Consider the following 21,072-nt stretch of genomic DNA (forward strand, 5'->3'; position numbering starts at 1 on the left):
GGACGAATTTCATCGAATTTAACTACACAAATCACAAGATATGAAAGAGAAACTTGTAAATATTATATGCAATTCATTGTGAAAAATAATTTTAATGAATCCTTAGAAAATCCTAGGTGAAAGAATTTGTACTTAATTTGTAGTAATTTAGACCATCAGTGGGTTTTGGGTCCGATGACTGCTTTGGCTTTTTATGTTTGACTAATAAGTTTGTTACTAATTTATTGTAATTAACTTAAACATCGGTTTATATAAAACTAGGCAGGGTGGAAACGAGGGTGAAAAACCTGTACAAAAAAAACCAACAGATATAAGATAAGATGCATCACAAATTCAAACAACATGATAACCCCTTTTCCTTGCTCATGTGTTTGAGTGTCCATCCTAGAAAAGTGTTAAAACAGAATTCAAAATGCGCGCTTAAGGCATTGGTTAGTAGGCTTGTTCTTTTCGTTTTTAAAGAAACCTCGACAATACAAGGAAAATTCATTAACCATAATGCATAAAGATACAAAATAACTTCCAAACCTAATACAACACAAGTTATAAATCAAAATGTGAAACCATATTTTTATTGTTGGATCTTACCCTGGCACAACATGGAGTCCAGCTGCTTGCTCCTCATAAACATTTCAACCTCTCCACCTTTGATTTATGTGAACATGTCTTCGATGAGGACCAATTCTTTCTTCAAGCTGAGGGAATATCCTCACAAGGATTTTATACGTAGACCTGTAATACCATTTACTCCATCTCTTGAAGAACATAAGCGACCCAACAGCAACTGCAAAGCCAAATACAAATCCAATTTCGACGCTAATAAGATCCCAATCAATCTCATCTGTAGAATTTGGATGGCTTCCATTTAATGTTGGTGGTGGTGACAATCTTGCTTTACTATCCACCATCAGCGGAGGCCCCCATAATCCTTTATTCCCTGTAAATGAGTCTCTTGGAAATGTTGAAATTTGAGTACCAGCTGGGATCTTGCCGACAAGTTGATTATTCGAGAGATTCAGGAATTCAAGGAAATTAAGCTTTGCCAGCTGTTGTGGGATTTGCCCGCTCAACTTGTTCTGAGACAAGTCCAAGGACTCGAGTTGTCGCATGTTACCAAATGATGGTGGGATTTCACCTGTGAAAGCGTTACTTGACAAGTTGAGAAAATATAAAGATTTCAAAGCTCCCATTTCCTTGGGAATTGCCCCACTGAAATTGTTGCATGAGAAGTCAATCAAGGTCAAGACGGATAGAATCTTTGCCAGATCCATCTTTAAACCTTTGCTTGTAATCGTTATAGTAGGCTCATACGAAAATACAACTGTGTTACAAATGATTTCTTCAGTAGAACTCAAACTGTAACAAGAGGAACGGCTAGAAACATTGACTGTCGACAAGAAACCAATATCTGTGTTATCCTTCATTGCTTGCCATGTTGTCAAAGAGAATCCTGGTACTTCACCATTGAAATTGTTGTAAGCTAAGTCTAGGATTTGAAGAACCGGCCAGGTGGCATTGGTCTTCACTACTGGACATCCAATGCCTCCATAGAAATTGTTGGACCGCAAAGCAAGAACGATCAAGGTGGAGATGTTCTTCAACAAGCATGGGAAGGTGTCTGTTATCTGATTCTCTGCAAGGTTTAAAAATATTAAACTTGTGCACCTGGCTAGAGACTTTGGAAATTGACCTTCAATCTGATTTTGGCTGAGGTCTAGAGCTTCTAATGACTCACAGCTCTCAGGAAATTCAAGATTAGAAATCATTCCAGTAATGTTGTTTTTCCTGACGTTAAGTGTCATGAGTGTGCTCATTGCAGCCAAGCACCGAGGAATCTCACCGCTCAGAGAATTACTGGACAAATCAAGAGCGCGAAGACGACTTGCATTGCATATTGATACTGGAATACTAGAACTGAAATGATTGTTTGAGTAATCCAGATATTCGGCATATGGGACAATTGAAATTGGCCCTTTAAGCTGGTTTGAATGAAGGTCAAGCACAGACACCTGAGATGTGGAGTTGATGAAAGGACCTTCGAGACTTTCCAAGGCATTATAAGAAACATTTAGGTAATCAAGAGAATCGAGCTTCCATATCCAATTGGGTAGCTGGCCTTGAATTTGGTTTTCAGAAAGGTCCAACTTTCTTAAATAGGCTTGATTTCTCAAGAAACCCGGGAATGTTCTCAACTTGTTGGAAACTAAACTGAAACTAGTAAGTTGAGGAAATGAAGAGTACGAGGAATTGCTGCCATTGTATAAAACCAGCAAGCTATTGTGCGAAAGATCAATCATCAACAGATTTGGCAGCTGGTAAGGACCATTAAAAGGAAAGGCACTGAAATTGTTTGAAGAAAGAAAGAGCTTCTGAAGCCCTCGAAAATTAAAGATAGACACGGGAACTGGCCCTTCCAAATAGTTGAAACTCAAATCAATGTAAGAAATTAAACTAGAAGAGACGTTAAAAAATTCAGGGAGTTGCCCAGAGAGATTATTATGCGAAAGATCAATCGTCATCAGCTTTGGCAGCTGCTGAGAACCGTTAAAAGGAAAGGCACTGAAATTGTTTGAAGAAAGAAAGAGCCGCTGAAGCCCTCGAAAATTAAAGATAGACACGGGAACTGGCCCTTCCAAATAGTTGAAACTCAAATCAATGTTAGAAATTAAACTAGAAGAGACGTTAAAAAATTCAGGGAGTTGCCCAGAGAGATTATTATGGGAAAGTGCCAAGCCCGGCAACAAGGGAAGAGAAAACAGAGACGACGGAATGCTCCCCACCAGTTGATTGTCGTACAAATAGAGATGTACCAGATGAATGAGGTTTTCCCAGTGAATAGAACTAATTGGACCATTAAACATGTTTGATGACAAGGACAAATAAGCCAATTTCGTTAGGTTTCCGATTGACTTTGGGATTGATCCAGTGAAATTGCATCCGTGAATGTCTAGTGTGGACAACATGTTGAGGTTGCCAATAGAGTCGTGCAATAACCCTGAAAACCTTGTCTGCCTTAAAATCAAGGATCGAAGAGATCCATTCTTGGGAAATTCTGGCAAGGAACCATGAAGTTCCAGATTAAGGGAGAGGTCAAGAGTTTGTAGAGTAGGTACCTGAAAGATCTGCTTCGGAAATGTTCCATTTAACCCACAATCACGTAGACTCAAGGTAGTCAACTTTGAAAAATTGGCAAAGAATCCTGGAACCGGAGCACAGATATTGTTTCTGTCCAATTTCAACACAGATAAAGACTGAAGTTTAGCGAGGGATTGATCAATAGGACCTGAAAGATTAGTTCTATACAAGCTCAACACCCTTAGGTTTGGCAGTGAAGATGATATCACTTGGCACCAGTGACTCCCCTCTGCTGATACGTCTATACGGTCAAGATAAAGCTCTGTAAGCTCCGTGAGGTTCTGAAAGAGTATGCTGAACTTCGGGATTTCAAGCTGCTCGCTGCTCAAGATATAACTTTGAGAAATATCAAGGACCTCCAACCTTGTCAAGTGTGAAATCTCAACGGGAATTTTCACATGATAATTTGATAAATTTAGATACCTCAAGTTTGTCAGCTTTCCAATTGCAGATGGTATGCGAGAGCCTTCGACAAAAAAGTTATCTGCCAAGTTGAGGCTTTGAAGATGCTGAAGATTGAAGAGACTGCTCGAGCTGTCAATGCCACCCGAGATGTATTGGCTGCTAATGTCAAGACCAACAACACGCCCGTTGCTACTGCAAGTAACACCGACCCAAGAACAACAGTCTGTACTTGAATCCCACGATACAAACATGGAATCAGCATCATCATAAATAAACGTGAGGTTTTTCTTCAAATGGAGCAATGACAGTTGCTGGTCTTTGAGACACTGGCTGTAGACTCCAGTTGTGACATTATGACAGATAGTGAAGAAGAATAGGAGGACAAAAGATTGTAAAGTTTTCATTTTTGTTAGCTGAGTAAGGAAAGTGTTTGATGAAGAACTGAGGGATTGGTGTGGTGGCTTTAAATTATTTTTCGTCGCTGCAGATTTGGCTTGAAGTCTTGGTCTATTTCTTCTTTTTACTTTAATCCCACTTTTTATCCCATTGAAGCCTTGGTCTTGGTCTATTTCTTCTTTACTGTGATTAGTGAATGCGACTGCACACACTTTTTATCCCTTTGAAGTCTTGGTCTTGGTCTATTTCTTCTTTATACTGTGATTAGTGAATGCGACTGCACACACTTTTTATCCCTTTGAGGTCTTTTTGACTTGTAGAGTCTGAAGCCTTGGTTTTTTTTCCTTTTTCTTTTTACCGTAACCAGTAATGTAACGTTGCAGAAATGATTTAGACAATGATTTGCCTTTAATATCGTGGACAAATCTTCCACAGGAGAATTTTTGTTGGCTTGACTTGCTTCCTTTGAAGTCATTCCCCCATCTTTCTGATGGATTAGGTGTGAACTGAGATAGGTGTAGGGCCGGGGAATACCGTGTTAGGTAGGTAAGTTGTTTCTATGGTTCAGCAGGACTACAGTAGGAGATAGATTCTATCTTACAAATAGTTTACACTATAAAATATGCCCGCGCTTTGCTGCGAGACTTGAATGCACAAGCCTTAACTGCATGAATAAGACACATTTAACCTAAATAAATTAAACATAATCCTGAATGAACAAAGGGATAGATGAGTGAATGGGGTCGGTAAGATAAGCAGCTTGTTTTTCATATACATTTCAAAAGATATTACACACTTCAAAATATGCTTGCATCATGTTGGACACCAACTGATGGCAAAAAAAACTAAACCACTTGTGTACACATTATCTTGATTTATTGTTGTTAATGCACCTTAATTTCCTTCTACTAAGGGGCATTACATCTACAATTAATCATCTACTGATAAAAGACAATCTCAACATACTCGATATGCAACTAAATCAGCAAACAGTACTTACTTATTCAGCATATCTACAGAACCAGATTGGATCAGATATCAGACATTATATTGTCAAACATTATGTTCTCTCTAACCAGATAAGACATTGGATTGCACATTAAGTAAATAAAGACCCCAAATTGGAAAACACCCAACACCAATTAGACACAAATAATACACACACACTGATCAAATTAATTAGTGCACATATAAAGAGATAGAAAACATAGGGAAATATAGGGAAAACACCTATCAGACACAAATAACACACATACTGTAAAGAGATAGAAGACGTAGGGAAACTTATAATAGATGACCCTAGTTTACTTAGTGCACATATAAGCTAATGTTTCTTATAAAGATATAATAATTAAAGGCAACCTACAATTGAGCCTGATATCGGACAACTTGCTAAGCTATCTCGGTTTGTTTAATAATTGGGAAACGTATCGTAACCTCCTTAAGGTCTCATCAGTGCATATATATTGGGAGATATGTGCATAAATATGGAGTAAAGAAGTGGTGCATTTATGGCCAGGTTTTTATTCATTTGGTATTCAATTTTGAACCAAACGACTTTCACACTGAAGGTCTCATCAATGCATATATATTGGGAGATATGTGCATAAATATGGAGTAAAGAAGTGGTGCATTTATGGCCAGATTTTTATTCATTTGGTATTCAATTTTGTTATGACTTATGAAACCAAACAACTTTCACACTGAAGGTCTCATCAGGGTTCTGATCATAATGGCCAGATTTTTATTCATTTGGTATTCAATTTTGTTATGACTTATGAAACCAAACGACTTTCACATTAAAGGTCTCATCAGGGTTCTGATCATAAACACCCCCCCCCCCGGGCGCGCGCGAACAAACTATATTGATAAATCTTTATCATTACCCTTAACAAAACAGATTACAGTGAAAAAAAAGTTCTTGTTAAAAAAAAAAAAAAAGCAGTTTCATATAGCCTCCTAAGCACAAAATTATAGCTTAATAAAGGAAAATCCCAATCCAAAGCTCTAGCCTCTTAACCCAAAATGAAAACGAAAAGCATGGAACATATAATTCAGTTTTATTATTAGATCTTCTAAATCCCCACTTTAAATCCATTGCAAAGATAATACCACCAACTAAGGGTGGCAATCTAACTTTGGTTGTGTATGTTAGTGAACTTTATGCAACTCAAAATATAAAATTTAATCAGTTTCAGATAGTCTCCTAACCGTCTACAAACTATTAACATTATCTCCCCAAGTTTTTTTGCCAATTTCATCGATAGCAATGTTATTGATAGTCTGCTAAGCATCTGCAAACCATTAATATTATACCAACTTAAGAGATAGCAATTACACATTCCACCGTTATACTGGCTAAAAATAGTCAAAGGATGCCACAATTATATAGCCAAATCTAGTCCCAACGTGCATGAATAAAATGTAACAACAGAGTCACAAAATCACCGTAAATAAATATACCTCAAAAGCCAAAGGGCCAAGTGCTCCCTCCAACGATTCAAATTTCTGAAAATCGCAAACATAGCAAATCCAAGCACTAACTTACAGAATAGTAACGAAAATAGCTTAGAAATCACAAAATCACCGTAAATAAATATACCTCAAAAGCCAAAGGGCAAAGTGCTCCCTCCAACTATTCAAATTTCTGAAAACAAAGTGAAATATGTTCTTCATGCAAATTGTTGATGATAGCACATTTTAACGAATCATATTCAAATAAGGATGTCTCCTTGAACAAATAACACACATACCGATCATTCATGTCTCTCCTTTTCAAATAACACACACAGTGATCCAAAACAGGGTATATAAAATGGACATCCTTATACATTTCTAACTCTCTTTTTCAAAATCCAAAACAGGGTATTCTAACTCTCTTTTTCATTCATTTCACACAAACAAATCATACATTTAAAATAGGGCTTGAATAAAAACAGGGTACATAATTATATACCTGAAAATGCCAAGGAACCAATTTCTCCCTCCAACAATCGAAAATTCCTGAATTCCAAAACATAGCAAATCCATTAGCAATATCCCCGATTCCATGAAACCGAATTGGGATTTCAGGGCTTCTTTGGGTTTGGGATAGAATTTGGGGGTTTGGAGTAGCTTCTGGAGGCTGTGGGTTCAACCTTCTGTGGCTGAGAAGAGGAGGAAGAGGAAGGGAGTGAAGGTGAGGGATCTGAGCGTAATTACAGCGTGAGAAAAGGGAAGGATGGGGGATTTGATGGATGGTTATCGAGAGAGAAAGAGAGAGAGAGAGAGAGAGAGAGAGAGAGGTGGTTTGGGAGTCTGTGCTTAAAAAAAAAAACCCATGAAAAAAAGCTGTGAGAGTTTTAGGTGTTTGGTAAACTGAAAAAAATGGCTTATTTTGAAAACTGCTATGAGAATAAGCTGAAATCAAAGGAAAAAGCTGAAGCTGCTATTTACAGCTTTGGAAAACTGGTTTTTTTTCAAAGCACACAGAGCTATAGTGCTCCTTTAATGAAAAGACTCACAATCAGACTGCTTTTTTTTTTCCAAAAGCACTTTTACAAAAAAGTTTACCAAACACTTTGCTGATTTATTTCATAGCCGCTTATTCTTACAGCACAGCCGCTTATCTCACAACAGCTTTTTTTCAAAGCACAGCAATACCAAACCATACCCAGTTAGGAGAGAGAAAGCGATGGCAATTTTGTAAATAAAGTGAAATCCGATCCCAAGTCACTGTTCATTTAAACAATGCAATTGGAATCTCTTCTTTAGACTAATGTAATTAGAAAATAAGTATGCGCGTTGAGGTGGGAACCAACTGTTTTAGGCGTAATTGCATGAATAAGATATATTTCAGGCTTAACTGCATGAATAAGACACAAAGTCATGAAGTAAGGCTCATATTTTTAGTAGTGTTATTTTAACAACAATTCTTTAAGTGGTGAATTGCCCCGGTGGGTAGGACATTTCTCTTAGTCCTACTGCATTCCGGGTTCAAAGTTTCAACCATCCCACGTACCATAAGCACACCAAAGGCCAAATTTAGCATGTTCTGTCGTCATCCACTCAACAATTCAAACAGAACTTGCTAAATTCATCCTCTTAAAATACAAAACGAAAATAGTTTATGATCAATGACCTCTTTGAATTGAATGATATTCGGATTCTTCAGTGATCTGTGGTTCATGAGTTCCCTTTGAACATGTTCACCCGTCTGCATCACTAAAAAAAAAGAAAAATTTAAAATGCAAACTATAAATATTTTATGATCACTAACCTCTTTGGATCGAATGATATTCGGATGCTTCAGTGATCAATGGTTCATGATTTCCCTTTGAAAATGTTCATCTATCTGCATCACCAAAAAATTAATAAATATTAAAAAAAAAACTAAAATTTAAAGGATAAGAATTGCGAAGATTCTTAGGTCTTATGTAACGACCTGCCCCAAAAAAAAATTATAGTTTTTATAATTTTATAACATGAATTTACGAAAATGCCTTTTGAGGCAAATATGTTGACTTTAGTTGACCATCTTGTCATGTCATGTAAGATCCGTTTTCTTAGCGTATTCTCGCAGTACTCGTTGCTACGAACACGTGAGCGCAAACGGAATGTAATTTAGAGTTATTAACGAACGAAGTTGAGGAAAAAATGGTCAATTGATCATTTTCTAGAAGGCTCCAGATTTTCGGAGCAAAATCTAGGAAACCACGTGTGTGGCCAAGATTAAAGGAAAGGAGAGATGGTCGGTGGAGATGGAAAATAAAGGAGAGAAATGAGGGAGAGGTGAGGACCAATCGGGAGAAGGGAGAGGGTGAGTGACCAATTAGAGAGGAGAGAAAGGAGAAGCGCCGGATCACTTTTGACCCGATTCCTCCTCGTCGACCCGACACGGTTTCTACACAACCTAGTGGTGGTTCCTGCGAATTGACCGTCACCACCTCCTAGAATCAACCCCACGACCTCCCTTCTTCACATTTCACCTAAAAATCAAGGGAATTAGGCCTTAATTTGTGAAGATTGAAGGCACGGCTTCATGAGCACCCACAACGGCGAATCCGCCATTCTTGCAACGATTTCCTTCGATTGCCACCACCAATGTACTTCCCTTGAGCTCAAGAACAATGCCCAATCATTAGTTGGAGTATCGGAGTCAATTTGAGGACGAATTAAGAAACACCTTCTTTAGAGTTTTCGACGGGTTCAAGTGAAATTGGGGCTTTTCCCGGTCAAATTGGCCTTAGTCACATGTATGAAAGTTGCTCCACTCATCGAGATCTTCATTCTTGTAAAATTTGGAAACTTTTGGAGTTGTTTGATTTTCCGGCGAGTCGGGGCGGTCAGTTGCCACGCGCGGCGGCACATGAAGGAAAAATCCAAGGTCCCTCCTTAGGTTCCTAGACATGTCGAATCCGAATCCACCATTCGTTTTCCCAAATTCGAATGTTTTAGTAGAGTTTTACTAAAAGATCCGTAATTATGTTTAGGTGCGTTGGTGGGAAATGACGTCATCCTGGCTAGTTCGAGCGGTTCTTGGGCAATCAAATATGTGAGTGGACCCCTTCTTAACTTATATGTAATGCCCCGCCCCGAATTAATTCTTTAATTCCAAAAATAATAATATTATTATTATTGATAGGCCCAAACTAAACTCCACTTTATTTAGCAAATTTTAAATCACAAATCTTTATTTAAATAACTCTTTCACATACGAAACCATCAATATTAATTAAATATCAAAACGTATTACCTTACCAAATTTATGTACTAAAATTTATTTCCTATACTTTATAAATATTTTCATTTTCTTTCAATTGACCAATGCTCTCAAAATAAGAACAATTTTCAATTTCGCATAAAGAACAATTGTCGGCTCCCTGGTCATGCGCCGCCGCCCTGGATGGCGGTCGGTCGCCTCGACTCGCCGAAAAATTCAATTATTTCTAAAAATTCTCAAAAAATACAGAAATGAAGATCTCAATGATTAGAGCAACGTTCATACCTACGACCAAGGCCAATTTGGCAGGGAAACACCTCAAAATGGCCACGAACCGTCGGAAACCCTTATTTTTGGGTGTTCTTGATTCATCTCCAAAACAACTCTGATACCCCAACCAATGAATGTGCTTTGTTTTAGACCTCAAGGGGAGTCTAATGGTGGTATTAGTTTCATGGAATCATTTCAGAATTGGGGAAACAAAGGCACAGGTTCATCGCACCCACCGGTGCGGTTTTACCAAATTCAAGGCCAAATTATAGGGTTTTTGGGGTGTAATAGGAAGATGGAATGATTGGGTTTGAAGTAAGGATCAATTTGGCACCCTTCCTGTCGTCTAAGGTGGCCATAATCAAAAGATCCGACCGGGTCGGGTCATAAGTATAACCGGGTCAAAGGATCCGGTGCACTTCCTTCCTCTCATTTCCCCTCCTTTCTCTCTTCTCTCATTGGTCACTCTCTCATTACCCATTTTATGATTGGCTCCTCTCTCCCTCCTTTCTCTCCTTTATCTTCCATCTCCACCGTCTAACTTTTCTTACTTTTAATCTAGGCCACACACGTGGCCTTCCGGATTTGGCTCAAAAAATCTGGAGTATTCTAGAATTGATAAATTTACAATTTTATCCCTGACTTTAAACGTTAATAACTTCTTCATTCTAACTCTGTTTCACAAACGGTTTGCGCCTACGCGTTCGTGAGGTCGAGCTCTATTCAAAATATAAATTTTGACCTCGTAAGGTCTACGTATTTTAAATAATTAAGGTCCAAACTTTAAACCTCGTAACTAGTTTAATTTAAAACTAAACTTACACAAATTATTGTAAATTCTTGAAAAATCATATAAAAGCTCAATAATACAAATATGTTGATTATTATAATTTCTGGAAACAAAACTTTAAAATTTCTCAATTAAATTCTTCATAATCATAAATTGATTTATTTTCGATTTTCTCCACATATGCATAATTATGAATATATAATTCATATATTTAAATTTTCAGGGTATTACAATATATATTTTTATAAAATATTAACCTAGCATGCATTTCATATTTCATGCATTGAATATATTTTATATTATGCATTATGGACTTTTATAATTATGGTTTATGAAATAGTTTGATTTATCGAAACTACGTTTTATTGAAGACATTGAATTATTGGATTTGCATATATGGATTTCTATGGTTTTCGAATACGATTTATATTATGGTTTTACGAACATGAATTATTTTATGGATTTCATGAATACGATTTATCTTGGATTTATGAGATGAGACTTCGAGCTAGTGAGCTCCGGATTTGATACGAGTTTTGAGATATGTTTTTGGTACTTTACATTCCAAGAATCATTACTGAGTCATCAGAAAATAAATATTCGTTTACTTTGCGAAGAAGACAATTTCCTCTCAGAATTTGCTATGCAATGACAATTAATAAGAGTCAGGGACAATCTTTGAAGATTGTTGGGCTATTTTTATCTTAAACAGTTTTTTCTCATTGACAACTCTACGTTGCATTATCTAGGGTCACCTCAAAAAAGGGTCTTAAAATTGTGATTGCTCATGATTGCGATATGCCTTACGGATACACAAAGAACATTGTTTATAAAGATGTTTTGAATCTTTTACATGAAGGTGTGTTGGTTTGTGTTTGTCCATTCATTTTTCTTTTTCTCTTTTTCTCTATTTTTCATAATTCTAATGTATTCTTTGTTTCATTTGTGTGTTGTATGATTTTGAGAATTTTATCTGCTTTTAAGTTTACTTTGTATAGATTGATGGAGCATATGTCAATTCGTCTTTTGTTACCATAAAATCCAATAAGGAAACTACAAATTAGGATATGCAGAATTTGGGTGACAAAGAATATTGGAGCTGATCGCCAACCTGCAAGTTTGGACTGTGTCTTTGTTGACAAAGAGGTTAAACTTTTACACTTTTGTTTCATTATTAAATAGGGACAATTTTATATCTGTTGAAATGCATTTATCGCTCTGTTAGTATTAATTCAATTTTTCCGTCTCATTTATTCACATTCATTCTGGTTTTGTATTACAATTTTAGCCTTCAGTGCATATGGGAAAATATATGAAATCTACATCATTTATGCATATTTTAGTCCAAATGTCAATCTTTAAATTTTCAAATCTATAAAATAACTAACTTTGTTACTTTGTATGATTTGCTTTTATGCATACGTTGCTCTATACTATAGGCATACACAATATATTTTATGCATATTTTGCTATGTGATTTAATGCATTTTTTGCTCCCTTAAAGATTTATCTAATTTTGTTTTTCCCCTCTAAAAGGGACATTCAATTCAAGCAACCATGAAACCCTGAGACATCCAATTCTTTTTGGAGCGTCTAAAAGTTGGGTTCGTGTATGAGATAGATAAATTTCGCTTTATCCGCAACAGAACGTCAAGCAAAATTGTCCCTCATGATGCTATGCTTGAGTTGAACAAAAACACTACCATAGTCCCTGTTGAGAAACCAAATCAAGTGATCCCGATGCATTAGTTTAATTTAATTGAATTTGATGAGCTTGACAAGAGAGTCGATAAAGATGTAAACCTCACAGGTAAAGTGTCTAATTTTGACTATAGCCACTATTCTAAAATCATTATTCTTAGTTTTTAACTTAATTAGCCGGTTCTTATAACTATATCATATTTAGATGTTTTTGGTTGTCTGATGGCTTGACAACCAATTGAGGACATCACTGTGCAAAACATCAAAGTTGAAAAAAAGCGAAACTTCCAACTTCAAAATACTAGGTAAACCATACTTCTCTTAAACTGTGATTGCATATTTATACATATATAGCCATATAAAAATTACATAAATAGTTCTGACTCCATTTTACAATTGTATAGGTGAACAAGTTACAGTTACCCTATGGGCAAAAACTGCAACAAGCTTTCAAGAGGATGCATTACAGTCGCTTTCACCTCCTGTCTTCGTTGTTTTGACTTCACTCAAAGTGAAGAAATACATAGGTTATACCTTAACAAAGTCTATATGTTATTGCTTTACTTTTGTATTTATAATTGTTTTCTTATATGTTATCACTTTACTTTTGTATTTATAATTGTTTTCTTATATGTTATCGCTTTACTTTTGTATTTATAATTCTTTTCTTTATATTTATAGGAAAACCCGTTCTGGGGAGCATAGGCTCAACAGTTTGTATTTTCAATCTTGATATCCCACCACTTTCAGAATATAAACAAAAGTGAGTGAACAAATCTTACTTAATATTTATTTTCGTTTTTATTTTTATCGTCTATATTCTTGGACTTAAAAATGTGAAAATCAGGTTTGAATACCTCAAAACACCCATTGAAATTCTACAGACTTCTACTGAAAAGTATGGAAAAACTACTATTACGGTTGATTCAAAACAAAAGACAATTGAATAATTGCTTCTTCTTGATCCGGCATTAAATAAGGTCAATCCACAATCAATAAATTATCTCATATTTTGTCAATTGTATTATGCAACTGCTTTGGAATTGATTGATTGTTGTGATTTGGAAATGACATATTGTTTCTTAGTTAATACTATATTGTGCATACAAAGTGTCATGTTGTTTGTTTGTTTCCTCATTTATAAGCTTCAGCACAAAAAATTAAGCAATTTATATTTCATGATTCAATATACATTTTCCAAATGTCATTTCATGTCCAAAATCTGTATTCTGTTTTATAATTTTGGTAGAAATGCATTTTCTAGGGTGCAAGTGTCATGTTTGCGAGTTTGTTCTTAAATGTCATTTGTATTTGAAAATTTTAAATCATATCAGAATACAAGTTTCATATGTCAAGAAACAATTGTCGGTTACGATCTAACCAAGGGATGGTGGTACAAGTCATGCCCGTATTGCCACAAAAAGTGTGAAAAATACATATGGAACCTTTCAATGCTTTGAGCATGGGCCGCTCAAAAAAATGGTTGAACCATGATAATTTCCTAATTTATTTTTTTTGCGTTGTTTATATCTCTTTGCAATCAATACGGTTTTTATTAACAGCATCTCTTTGCAATCAATACGGTTTTTATTGCAGTTTTTTTTTTAAACTGCTAAACTCACGTCATAATATCTTCATCTTTTATTTAGGTTTAAGATGAATTTTATTGTGGTTGATGCCACAAATCAATTCAACTTCTTAGTGATTGGAAAGACTGCTGAAATTTTTTTGGGTATTTCTTGCCACTCCTTGGTCATAGAAGAAGGCTATGATGACTCTTCTGTGTTGCCACCGCACCTCCAAAAATTGGTTGGCAGCACGAAAAAATTTCAGCTTCGTTTTGGTAATCAAAACAATGAGTTTGGCAACCCCGACTTTGTTGTTCATGGAATAATTGAGGAACAAACATCAGTTGACCCAAAACTTAGTTCAATTGTTCCGCATACACCTACTAGGAACACTGGAAAACAAGTTATTGATGCAGCAACCCTTCTCTCTTTTACGACCCTCGAATCCCAGACTCACCAAATCCAATCAATTGCAACAAGCAAGGGTGTAAAAAGAACACTATTTGTTGAAAATACACCTTCAAAAGCTCAAAGGTTAATTTTTCCCTTTCAAGTAATGTTGGTATTTCATTAAACAAAAACATCATGCATGCACTTTATAATGTTCATTTCTATCCTTTTTAAATTTGATATGTTTTCATAGCAAACATGGTGAGGGGAGCCAACCACTGTCTACTAATTCAACCAGAATCTCAGCGGAATTCTCTAACTTGGTTGTCCCAAAAGTTGAACCTGCAGACAAAAGTCCGATCAGTGCATTAAGAAGTAAATCATAGACAAAGAAAATCAAGGACATGTATAATGACATATTGTTTACAATAATATATGCCAACTTGGACAATTATTTAAGTTTTTGTTCTATTTTGCTGCTCAGTGTTGGAGATGTTCATTCACAAAAGAAATAAGCTATAGAAGGCGTCATGATGCACTATTGCAAATGATCAAAGATATATATTTCTTGGGCATCCCCCTACTATAGACATATACTTTTTGCGCATTCCACTGCTAAAGTCACCTAATGTACATACTATAAGAACATGTCTATTATGTTTTGCAACTGTTGGAACGATAGAAAACCTTGCAGAACATGTATTTTGTCATGTTGCAAACTGCATGGTATGCAAAGACACTATATTTTGTCTTTGCAACTTTTGTCAACGTAAACTTTCGTTCAAGTAATTTTGATTGTATATTGACTCTCGATGTCAGCTTAATAGAGTAGCAATGTAAATTAAATTGCCTATTTTATGGATCAATTCACCAATCTTTTGCTTTTTCTTTCGTTTGGAGATAATTGTGTAAATGTGTGGTTTTGTGAGCGTTACTCATGTAAAACATGCGTTCTTTGACTTGCTACATTTACGAATGCAATTGTATTGCCGTAGCATTTTCAGTTAATTTTTCTATGAATATTATTCATGGTCTGAAAACCCACAGCAAGGCGCGGGCATTCTTGCTCGTTTAATACTAAAAGTGTCACTCCTCAAACTACCAGATTAGGACCTAAGGGGGGCAAGGAAGACTATCATTACATAGAAAGTTGGTTTGAGATGCTATCTTTGTCATTTTATGTTCACTTTGACAAGTCAGTTTGAGATGCTATTAATGAGTAAACATTACAGAAAGTTGAGGTTTCACCATAAAACTAATTGACAATATAAGAAATAGCCCAAGTTACTTATAAACTCATGCAAGGTCCCTCATTCCATTAATGTGAAATTCATTATCAAAATCACATGTGAGACAATCTGCTTTGATACCACATGTGATGTGGAGCACGTGTGGCCGTTTGGCTTCACACGTGAGACAACCTGCTCTGAAACCATGAAAAAAATTGAGGTTCCACCATAAAACCCATGCAAGGTCCCTGGAGCTCGACAAAGTCCCAGCTCCGAGTGGCAAATTCATTGTCCGTTAACTTATTCCCACTTCAGGACAGAAGCAGCTTTGGACATCGGAGTTGCTAAGAGCAAAGAGCAAGAACACAAATAGTGACAAAAAGGCGTGAACAAAATCTATGAACTTTATTTTTTACTTCTTCAAGTCCCTATCCATGTCCTCGGCGTTACTGCAGTTGAAAATGTACATGCCCTTGAACGTAGAGATTCCATAGTAGAGTTTTCGGTCATTGTCCATGAAGCTATCAGTAAACGAAGATAAGAAACATGGGAGAGCACCAAATGTAATGACACATGTTGTGAGCTACTTATTGAAAAGTTGGCAAGAACCGTTGTTGGAGAAAGTAGGGATGAGGGTGTGAAATGCTAGCATTGTGCCAGTTGGTAAAAGGTTAGCGAGATTGGCCGCACTCGCTAGGGTTTGGTGGACAGGTTGGTTCGACCTGTGCTTGACAATCATGGGAGGGGAAGGCGGTGTGCGTGGTTGCTCGGAAGATTGTACCTCAGCCATGGAGAGAAAGAAGAAGGGAGTTCGGTTATATTAATTTGCTTTGTGTTGGAGCTGATAAAAGGCGATGCTTTATAGAAAATGAGGACATTGGAGTTTAGGTCGCTTACCTCAGAATAGTGATGTACGTAAATCATGTGGATTGTGTTTTGAGAGACGGATAGCGTCAGGGACACCAACAGTGGTCTAATTTCAAGGCCATACGAAACACAATGATCTGATTTATGCAACCATATGTTAGCCAGTTACCTAATATGACCAAAAATTTAACTCATTGCTGGCTGTTGAAGAATGCAATTCCACATCGGAAGCTTGAAAGAATAAATTACAACTTAGATTGAATGGTTTCACTTCTAACAACCCAACAAATGCATAGTGGTGCAAGTGGTTAATTTGAAATAATATCAATGTGATTAGTAGTGACTGTTGACCCAACCTCGAAATCTTGGCAATTGTTAGTTACATATCTTTCAAGAGTTGTGCACTATGCATTAAACTTTTAATTAGTGATGATTTTGTAGGTCATTTCTCTCAAACTTGGAAGTAACGAAAAACATTTCTGTTCCACTTCCATTTAGTTTAATGAACAATTCAACATAAATCCGACTAGGCCTCCTCAATCCAACTCTTCCTCAAGTCACTTACTCCAATCTCGACTACAGATGAATATATATTATTGCTAATCATTAGGAGTTAGAAATCCAACATCAAACATTTAGGAGATGCTTCACCATTGTGTGATACGTGCAGCGTTTGGTCTATAACAATGGACCAACGAACATATACTCTATTGTTTAAAGGTGCTGATTACCAACAGGTTTACAACAACGAAAATGAAGTTGTGTGGTAATTAGTATTTTTCTCAGGATCAGAGCTACAATGAAACCTTGAATTGCAAAGTTTTGCTGACATTCAAAACACGCTTCATTCTGCAATGCTGCAATGTGCAATCAATCATCGATAAGACACCATCTGAAAATGGATGACAATGTCACAGTGCAGGCGCACCTTTTATCTATTTGCTGAAAACCGATTCATTGATGTTTGAATTTCTTCTCTGGTACCAGCTTTGACAAAAATGGTTACAGCAGATAAGCTTGAAAACAAGAAGAAAGTTCCTGAAAGAGAAAAATACGATCAAATGTGTAAGAGTGAGTCTTACTCAAATCCAAACAGAAATAGGAACCGATTATTTTGTGGCATATATTACCTGCGGAGTTCCAATCAATTAGGACGTATGAGTTGTCCAAGAACCTAACCAGGTAACCAATGTTACTAGGCTTCCGGCTGATCCCTTCATGTTTATGGGAAATATCTGAAATCAAAAGTAGGCTAAATTAGTTAGAAATTCAGAGTATAACAAATATCTGCAATGACTGGACTTGATTTTCGAACATTTCTGTCGATATTGTGGACGTCATGCTTGTTAAGTGTAACTTACCTCTGACACTATAACCCAAGGAAGTCCTTCCATTCCCAATGAGAACGATCCGGTAAATACCTGATTGTAGGTTTCAAATAGGTTGAGCAATGTATACTTCGAGTCTATTGGCATATATCAGAAAGAAAACCAAGTTTTGAGATTCAAGTTAAGTCGGACTTACCAAAACGCCTACAGGTGCCAAAATGGGAGTAATCTGCTTCCATAGTTGAAGGTTCTACACATGATATACTTCATTCTCTCAAGAAACAATTAAAAATCACAATAAGAAATTGAAAGAGGGGTAGATTTGGGCTCCAGAGGGAACCTGCAACACAAATGACAACCCCACAAGGAGGCAACGTAAGCATGTTCCTGCTGAAGGAACCTGTAAAAATTCCATTTCTCAGAATTCATCACTTAATTCGCATTTAATCCCATCACTTCTTAGACCAGAATTCTCAATCTTTATAGTTCTTACCAGAAAAAGAGGACTCCGTCCAGATTTGTCCATCAAAATTACTCCCAATGCCGTCATTGACTCATTGGAATCTGCAGAAGGCCAATTACAATTAGAATGAACAATCGGAAACCAAAAATGGAACTGCACTTGGATAATGAAGCACCTGAACTGCAACCATAGATATAGTCCTGACACTATCATAAAAACAGATTTATTTATATTATCATTTGCTTTCTTTTGGAAATTATTAGATACACGAAAGAAGTTCAAAAAGAAGGCCTATTCACATACCAGCTGAAAAGAATATAGTACTTGCATAGAAGACAATGCCCTTGACCCCTCCGAATTGTTGCAGTGCCATAAGCCCTACTCCTACCTATTGCAATTAAGAATTGTAAAAGATCGATAAAAACATAAAGGATGTCACAAAGGGGGTTGACTTAAGAACTCACAACGAGGGAACGTATCTCCTTTGAAATAAGTAAAAAATCTCACTTCAGAAAGCCGCTGCAGAGTTTCTGTATAACCCTATAAGAGAAAGCAAACATATATCAGTCCTTTTCTGTCTTGACAATATAGATAGGACTCCTCGAAATATATGTTGTTTCTTGTTAAATAAGAAACAAAAGAGAATTGTAACTCAAAACTTACTCAGCGATTTCTTGAAGTATCGGCACTCTCCCCCCGTTAGGTGCTGAAGAGAGGCTTCGCACTCTTTCCTTTTACCAATTTTTGCCTTAAAATGTTCTCGCAAGTGGAGCATGCCAAAGGCTCATTAATTTTTTCATCTCGTCTCAAAATAAAATGATACATGTGTTTCCCAAAGGACAAATATAAACATTATTGTGAAAACCGTAAGATACAATGGAAATCATGACTCACAACAATCTAGGAGACTCTGGGACGAAAAGAAGACCTAAAATTTGTATAACACAAGGAACAGTTCCTGAAATTTAGACGAAAGAAACCGCAGTCAAATACTCCATATTATGTTTGTCCCAGATTTTTTTTTTTGGGTTTCACTGCAATGTACCTTTTTGTAGTAATTATACATCACAACATAGAGGAACTGAAAGCCACCAAGAGGAGCCAAAGCTTGCCAGTTCAGAAAAGCCCCGATACCATATGTTAGCGACACACCACAACATATCATCAACTATCAAATCAGTGGTAAATTGTGAGCAGGAGAATAAGCAATGGGCGTCTAATAGTTTCCAAACTTTTGAGCTTTACCTGATGGACTGTTGTAAATCCTCCCCGCAGATTTTCAGTGTTATTCTGCTATGTATATAGGCACCTGTTTGTTATCGAAATATACACACTTTTAGGTGAAACTTTAATAAAAATCTTATTCGAACTGCATGCAATTGAAATCCTCAAAAAAATTACCACATAAGAAAGAATCCCCATTCCACATCCGACCAACAGTCTTCCAAGTTCTGCCCACCAAGCAACCTTTCAAGAAGAACGATGTTGAGAATCAATGTCAAGCCCAAAACCATAAGTAATCCACAACCCAATCTAAAGTCCAAGTCCATATCTAGTTTGATGATGTAAGTGCTTACAATTGCAAAGTTAGGCAAAGTTAGGTTGTGTGTGAAAACAAATAATTAGGTGCAATTAATGTGTTTTGTGTGGTAGTAAATAATCTTAGTTTAATTAAGTAGCTTTCATTTGGTTTGCTATAAATACCCAAGTCCCCAAGCCTTGTAAATCATCCAAAGGAAAAACAAAGCTAAGTGCTAAATAAGAAAAGCTTTGCTAATTAGTGTTTTTTGTGAGCTTTCTTTAAGAGTGTGCTTGATTTTCTTCTTCTTGGAATAATTAGAGTTATCTTGTATACTCTTTTTGTTCAACAATTGGTATCAAGAGCCAAGACGGTCAGGGATCGTTCTTGGTGGAGCTATCTTGAGTCGTGAGGAGTTTGGTACTCTGCAAGTTTGTTAGTCAAGCTTGATCGGTACAGTCGAAGTCTTGCCGGCACGATGGGTGACCTTCAAGTAGTTGGAGGAATCAAGAAGCTCAACAACAAAAACTAAAACACGTGGGCAACATGTATGGAGTCTTACTTACAAGGTCATGACCTTTGGGAGGTTGTCGGTGGTGGAGAAGTTACACAACCAGCGACAGAAGATGCCAATGGCGTCTTGCGAAAGTGGAAAATTAAAGCAGGCAAAGCAATGTTTGCTTTAAAGACCACAATTGATGAAGAAATGTTGGAGCACATTCGGGATGCCAAAACACCAAAGGAAGCATGGGACACTTTTGTTACACTCTTCTCAAAGAAGAATGATACAAGACTGCAACTTCTCGAGAACGAGCTGCTATCGATGGCGCAACGCCACATGACGATTGCCCAGTACTTTCACAAGGTGAAGTCGATATGCCGCGAAATTTCAGAGTTAGATCCAACAGCTCCTATTGGGGAAACCAGGATGAAGAGAATAATTATCCATGGTTTGAGACCCGAATATCGTGGGTTTGTTGCCGCTATACAGGGATGGCCGACACAACCATCATTTGTTGAGTTTGAAAATTTGCTTGCAGGTTAAGAAGCTATGGCCAAGCAAATGGGAGGAGTTTCGTTGAAGGGTGAAGAGGAAGCGCTTTACACCAACAAAAGCAAAGGCACTTTCAAGCGGTACACTGGTAGTGGATCTAAAAAGGATGGAGACAAGGTGAAAAATCACCAAGGAAAGGAAGGCTCTCGTCCAGGGAGAGCTTCGAAGAATCACGGTAATAGTAGAAAGTTTGATGGCGAATGTTACAACTGTGGGAAAAAAGGCCACATGGCGAAAGATTGCTGGACCAAGAAAG

At 36.8% G+C, this 21,072-nt stretch overlaps 3 protein-coding genes and 2 pseudogenes across 3 annotated transcripts in view; 2 read left to right on the forward strand and 3 right to left on the reverse strand.

Moving 5' to 3' along the window:
- Window positions 1-428: 428 nt before the first annotated feature.
- Window positions 429-7,190, reverse strand: LOC126620094 (receptor-like protein 6). Its single transcript, XM_050288569.1, has 4 exons — window positions 6,893-7,190; window positions 6,539-6,583; window positions 6,400-6,444; window positions 429-4,600 (listed from the first exon to the last, which is right to left on the reverse strand). The coding sequence occupies exon 4, from the start codon at window positions 3,942-3,944 to the stop codon at window positions 633-635; it is 3,312 nt and encodes a 1,103-aa protein (XP_050144526.1). The 5' UTR covers window positions 3,945-4,600; window positions 6,400-6,444; window positions 6,539-6,583; window positions 6,893-7,190; the 3' UTR covers window positions 429-632.
- A 4,305-nt stretch (window positions 7,191-11,495) lies between these two features.
- On the forward strand, window positions 11,496-14,742 carry LOC126618297 (uncharacterized; annotated as a pseudogene).
- A 2,275-nt stretch (window positions 14,743-17,017) lies between these two features.
- LOC126619629 (sugar transporter ERD6-like 5) lies at window positions 17,018-19,155 on the reverse strand (annotated as a pseudogene).
- Window positions 19,156-19,298: 143 nt separating this feature from the next.
- LOC126619626 (disease resistance protein RGA2-like) overlaps window positions 19,299-21,072 on the reverse strand; it is an 11,867-nt gene continuing 10,093 nt past the window's right edge. The window contains exons 7-9 of the mRNA XM_050288043.1: window positions 19,645-19,710; window positions 19,489-19,552; window positions 19,299-19,411 (exon numbers count right to left, since the gene is read on the reverse strand). The gene's annotated coding sequence lies outside the window, so the exon portion shown is untranslated. The remainder of the gene's footprint in view (window positions 19,412-19,488; window positions 19,553-19,644; window positions 19,711-21,072) is intronic.
- LOC126618298 (uncharacterized) lies at window positions 20,313-20,807 on the forward strand. The gene has a single exon (XM_050286341.1). It carries the CDS (start codon window positions 20,313-20,315, stop codon window positions 20,805-20,807), a length of 495 nt encoding a protein of 164 aa, XP_050142298.1.

The sequence above is a fragment of the Malus sylvestris genome, chromosome 4 (genome assembly GCF_916048215.2).
Source record: "Malus sylvestris chromosome 4, drMalSylv7.2, whole genome shotgun sequence".
NCBI classification, from domain to species: Eukaryota; Viridiplantae; Streptophyta; class Magnoliopsida; order Rosales; family Rosaceae; genus Malus; species Malus sylvestris.